Here is a 6430-nt window from a genome sequence, read left to right on the forward strand (position 1 = left end):
GGGAGGAAGATGTTGCTAGCCGTGTGATACCACTCAAATTACCCTAAGGAGATGTTACTCTCATCAAAAGAGGTTCAGATGTAGTACTTAGAGATCGAATCCACAAGGAGCTAGGGAACAATTAAATCTAGTGTTTATTAATTCTAAGAGTTATAAATGTTTAAATGAAATTGCAATAGTAACAAGCGAAGTAAATAGTAAATGTAACTTGGTTGGAAATGATATTAGATGCAGGGCCACTATTCAAGTGTTGGAGATTATAATATATATAGATGCCTATTTGTTGCATGCATGATATGTTAAAGCTCAACCGCTTAACTCAGCGATCAGCTGTCGCATGTTTCACTGGTTAACAAGCTAGATCTCGTGTCTCAACGGTTAGTATGTTGACAACAAAAGAGTGTCGACCGATGGTCCTATAGGGACGTCGACCGATACACCTTTACCTACGTTGACCGATAGTCAGTTGAGGACATCGATCGACAGGTTCTAGCCAGGCCTATGCGCGAGTATGATATGCTCTATTAAGATACTAAATTGGTGGTTAGCCCTCTCTAGCAGTCCTAATATGATAGATAGATGTCAGGATGGGATAACAAGGGTGTTTGAGTATGCAATCCTATGATCAAGTTCTAGCTAGCAGGGCTAAAACAAGCAATGAATACAAATCTATCATGAATATCACAGCAAGGCAGATCTATAGTTTGGGCCTAATCCCACAAACCTATATGAACCTTGGATCTAATAAATGAACTACTCAGACATAGCAAAGCAATTCATGACAATGAAGAAATGGATGAAAAGAAACGAAAAGAAACGAAAACAAGGAGTTCCAATCACAAGTGATATTCTCTCCAAAACTCCCTCTCTCTCTCAAAGTAAAACTGTAACAAAAAGCTCTCTCTGCCGTCAAAACACTTAGGCAGTATATAATCTACTAGGTTAAAAACTCATCAGGGTATTTTCGTAATATGGCTTGGACTTGGGCTTCAAGTCCGCTGGATCCAAATTATCACATGTCCAATGTCTCGACATCGATCGATGGTACTTGTGTACATCGATCGATATTAATCTTCATTTGTCGAGGCATCTCATGGTGTCGATCGACAGCACTGGATGTGCATCGATCGATTGTTCTTCCTCTCGTCGACCTCTACATGGTCAGCTCGGGTGAAATGTCCTTTAAGCTCTAAAATGCTCCAAAGTCATAGCTTTACTCCGAAATGCACCTGAACATGAAAACATACCTAGAAGAGTAGAAAACATATATATATATATATATATATATATATATATATATATATAGTAAAACACCTATATACCATGGATGAAAACAGGTCAAATCCAAGGTATATCACCGTGCCAAGGCTCAGCCAAAGCAGGACCAAAGGTCAGCCCGATCAGATCGAGGAGACCGAGAGGAAAGATCCTCCCATAAAGGGTCCAAAGACTCTGGCAGTAGGAACATGGGCATGTTCCAGTACCGGCCTCAAGAGAAGGAAGAAGGGATGTCGGTATCTCCTTGGCCCGATATCTCCCACCTCTCGATATCAACACCAGAGCTAGTCAACGCACTAAGACAGATGGGCCTCCAAAGATGAAAGCACCTGACTCGTTCCGGAACCCGGAACTCTGGTGCAACTTCCACCGCGATCATGGTCATAAAACCGAAGACTGCATCGCCCTAAGGATCAAGGTCAATGATCTACTCCAAAAGGGGCATCTTCGAGAATTCCTCTCAGAGAAAGCCAAGGCCCACCTCAGCAAAGAAACAGCAGGAAGATCCAAAGGAGCTGCACCAACCTCGCCACCTCGCCAAGATCGGGTGATCAATGTCATATCCGGAGGCTCGGAAGTAAGCGGAGTGAGCCACGCTGCCGCAAAGAAAAGCACCCGAAACACCAAGCATGGTCTGGAAACGACCCAACCGAAGTGCCTACTTGTAGGCACCGACGAGATAAGCTTCACAGCTAAGGAGCAAGAGAAAATCCTAGCTCCCCACCATGATGCTCTAGTTATCTCTCTCACCGTAGCAAGCTGCTTGGTAAAAAGAGTACTAGTAGATAACGGAAGCTCCAACAACATTATCTTCCAGATGGCATACCAAGATCTAGGGCTGGAGGAAAGCGCCCTAACGCGAAAGATAACCCCACTCATCGGATTCAGAGGTGAGGTCAAGCAAACCGCCGGAGAGGCTATCCTCCCAGTATACGCTGAAGGGGTCAACATGTCTACCAAATTCCTGGTCGTAGATTGTCAATCAGCATATAACATGATTTTGGGACGACCCTGGATTCACGACATGGAATCAGTCCCTTCAACCCTTCATCAGATGGTGAAGTTCCTTACTCCCTGTTGCATCAGAGTAATCAGGGGGGACCAGGAGAACTCTCGATCATACTACCAGACCACCCCGAAGGGGAAAACCAAGGTCTTATAGCAATTACAGAGAAGACCTCGAACCCCGCGAACCCAGGGATCAGAGGTCAATGATACAAATAGTTGGGGTCGTTTCGAAGAAGGCGGATCCTCAACCCGAGGAATCCTCAGAGAACCTACGTCGACCGCTCCGCATGGTCTCCCCTGAAGCCCTTCAAAGTTGCATCTGCTTGTAAGACCTGGTCCTCGCAGGACCCTCGCCTCCTACCTTACAGATGCAGGATGGAGACACTTAGCCAGGCAGGAAACCTCCGAGCCTGCTCGCTCCAGTGGATGAATGTGACTACACGTTTCGTAGAAGTGCTGAGGATCTTCATCACCAGGAGACAGTGGTTCCCGAACACTAAAGGCCGGAGCATGAAACGAGTCTCGACCACAGTCTCTACCCCCAAGAAAGAGACAGAACCCTGCAGAAGAAGGAGGAACCCTCCAGAAAAGACGCTTGTCCCCTAAACAAGTCAAACCCTGCGGATCACCTAGCAACAAGAGGTAAAACATGGCCTAACCACCGGGGTACCTCGCAAGCTGATATCTTGCACGGTCTCCGGACCATGATTTCTATTAATTATTTTTATCTATTATTTAAGCATTATGTTTTTCTACTCCTATGTACGCTGAAACGTCTCCGGACAAAGCGTATATAATAGAATAGTTCCGACTATTAAAGAGTAGTAGGAATGCCATAATACTTAAAGGGGTAAATGAGCTGGATCAGGTCCAAAAAACCTTCAATCCTGGCCAACCCTTTATGACAAAGTGACACGACCACGAAAAAACAAAACGGGTATGAGACATAAGGTAGGAATGGGTCTGCGCAAGCCCGAGTATGCCGTCAATACTACCTAAAACCCCTGTATAGCCTCAAGCATATCGGGGTCCCAAACAAAAATACCAAAAATGTGAAAGTACCTGTATTAAAACGCTACGTGCTAGAATAATACAGGGGACACGAGGTATAATTGCCCTAGAGCAAGTGCAAAATTCCGGGAGCACCACATAATATACTACTTCTTCAGACGTGAAAAGTAGCAAAGCCTGGCACTTGGGTTTTCACCCACACCAGCACCCTCTAAGTCTGACAGTGGCTTTCTACAGAAAGCAGAATGCAGTACGGGAACTCGATAGTGACCAGCTTCCGAGCGGTAGAATGCAATACTCCAACAGGTACAGAGAGTGGCCTCACCTAGGGTGGCAGAATTTGGTCCCTTTAAAACCTTAATTTCGGGTTCTCAGAAAGAACTCTGGACTCATACAGGCCTCAGGGCCAAAAACTTATTGGTTCCCTAAAGATATTTCAGGATCCAAATACCATGTGTCTAAATACAAGACCTCAGGGTCCAGAACCCTTAGGTCCCCCAAAAACGACCTCCGGGTCCTAACCTTATCAAAACTCTCCAAACGACTCCAGGGTCCCAGAGGAGATCCAATTATGCGAGATCCATAGGTCCTCCAACGATCATGACATTTAGAGCCCATGCGGCCCAGGTCCTATAAGAGACCCTCGAGCCATTAACGCTTATCTCTACAATTCTTCGACTACGATTCATGTGTCAAGTTTCAAGACCCCGAGGTCATCCTGCAACCTGCATTCTTTCGAAAGAGAAGCAATAAGAGTATCATCTACGAAAGCCAAAGACCCCAAAGACGAAGGACAAGCAAGCAATCAAAAGATGCAAATCTGAATAACATAAAGCCACAACATGGCCATGGTTCAGTTCAACAAAACATGCGCAAAGGCCTGGTTCAAAGTTCTTAACCCTTATCAAGGGAAACTACAAAATGAAACCTCTTCACGGGGGTAAGAATCTTGGAACAAGAAGGTCAGTCGGAAGGAGGACCGTCAGCAGGTTCCGGCGCACCATCCCTCTCATGAACCTGCGGCTCATCATCAAAGCAATGAGCATGGAGACCAAGAAGCTCAGCCTAAGTAATCTTCACGGTCTTGTATCGCTCCAGGGCTGCTGAAAGCTCCCAGCTGTCAGTCTGATGACGAAGCCATTCCCGCATCATCTCCCAACGGACCACAACCTTGGCACCATTTACGGCCATTGCCTTCTCAGCATCGAATACCTCTGCGGCGTATCCGAACTCGCATATGTCCTCCTCCTTGCCCTCCAACTGCTTCTGTAGAGAAGCATTCTTCATTGCCACACGCTCCATCGCCTGTTCCTGACTCTGCACTTTGAGCTTCAAGGCCATAATTTCTTTCTCTTTGGCCAAAGCGGCACCTTTCCCCTTACGGAGCTGAGCGGTCAATGAATCCACCTCGGCCTTGGCAGTAGTCTTATCTTCCATCCTCTCCCGAAGGTGGAATAGTTGAGACGCCGCCTGCATCAACATAATCCAACCTATAAAGAAATATGTTGCGAAAGCAAGACAAAGAACACGATACGCTACCTGGAGTAGATCACCCTGAAGAGAACGGATGGCCGAGTCCCCATCCAACGACTGACGAGCAGGAACCAAAGGGAACACCTTCGCATTCAAATTGGACGATACTGCAGACCAGTCAAAAGAAGCAGGAGAAGGGGTTTTGGGAACAGAGCCGGAAACCCTGGACTTTTTCTTGGAGGAAGAAGGAGCTACAGCAGCAGTCGCCCGACGCCTGCTACTACCAGCAAACTGGACCTCTTCATCTTCAACAGGAGCAATTCGCTTGACTGCGGCTTTCCTTGCAGACATTGCCTCAAGAGCTTTCTGATATTCCGCCAAGGCCTCATCACCTCTAGAACCCCACATCACACCTGAAAGACAGAGCCAACCTTGCTTGAATTCGTAGAAGGAAAACAGGAGAAACTAAGATAGAAAAGCTTACCTCTAATGCTACACCGATCTAGAGCTTTGTCGCTTACAAGGAAAGACACTTCACGGCGTTCGAGGGGAAGCTCCAACAGCTGCTCGACCATATCCCTTTCTGAAGGATAATCCGAGAGGGATATGACTGCATAAGAAAACAAAAAAAACACATCAGCATCAGACAGGTAAAGAGAATCTATGACCCATCAGCTGCACACAAAGTGGGAGAGAATCCGGGAAAAGGCATAAAAGCAAACTTCGAAGTCCAACGCCCCTCGAAGATGGGGCAACGTTTTCTCTCAGCCTTCAAAAGCTCCCACACAGGAAGCGCTTTTCCACGAGGACGCAAATGATATCTAAACTCCCCACCGCTCAGAGGAGAGATAGAATACCAATCTAGAACCTCAGCGACTCAACGGTAAAACCCTAAAGATCACCAAGATTCTTCATAGCTATCAAGGTCCTCCAAGAAGGAGGATTCGGCTGCCAAGGGGAAATCTTCACTGTCTTCGAGATCTCGGCCACCAAAGAAGGAATCTGGTCTCGGAAACCCGATTCGAAGAAACCTTCGTACACAGGGATCTCACCCAGCTCAAAATCCGAAACTCTATCAAAAGGACCAGGGATCCGGATGGTATCATCTTCGGGAAGACGAAACTTCCTTCTCCAGTTTGCAACCTCTTCTACTCCTATTACCGATAGAAGACCCACCAGCAAAAATCCGTCTCCTCCCGGAGGCGGCAGAGCCACTCCAGTAGAAGAATCCCTGAGTTCCTCTATTTCGGTGGACAGATCTAGAGAAGAGTCTGAGGAATCCATGGACTCACAGGCCTCGTTTCCAACCCTGCGTCTTGAATGAACCCTAGGACCTATTGAAGAAAAGCCGAGGGCGAGATCGGATCCGTTTGTCATCCTAAAAGGTTCAGAATAAAGGATGGGAAGAAAGAGAGTATTACTTGAGAGAATGAAGACCTAGGCCTGAGTAACGGAGATCGTGCGAGATTTTGGTGAGAGAGAAAAGGAAACCGAAAAGTCCCAGCAGCAAAAACGGGGAAACAAAATCAAAAACCCTAAGATGGATTTACACGCGTCAAAAAATGAGACTGCGCGGGAAAAATGAGTCTCGAAGCATGATAAGGGAACCTATCCCTCAGTCCTAGGGATCCGAAAAATTAAGAGGACCTTGTGGAACCCA

The 6430-nt window shown here is 46.5% G+C and overlaps 1 protein-coding gene across 1 annotated transcript; it reads left to right on the top strand.

Moving 5' to 3' along the window:
- Positions 1–1597: 1597 nt before the first annotated feature.
- LOC106369702 lies at positions 1598–2892 on the top strand. The gene is made up of 2 exons (XM_013809823.1): positions 1598–2431; positions 2632–2892. Exons 1-2 carry the CDS (start codon positions 1598–1600, stop codon positions 2890–2892), a joined length of 1095 nt encoding a protein of 364 aa, XP_013665277.1.
- Positions 2893–6430: the final 3538 nt, after the last annotated feature.

Source organism: Brassica napus, chromosome A2 (assembly GCF_020379485.1).
Source record: "Brassica napus cultivar Da-Ae chromosome A2, Da-Ae, whole genome shotgun sequence".
Taxonomy (NCBI): domain Eukaryota; kingdom Viridiplantae; phylum Streptophyta; class Magnoliopsida; order Brassicales; family Brassicaceae; genus Brassica; species Brassica napus.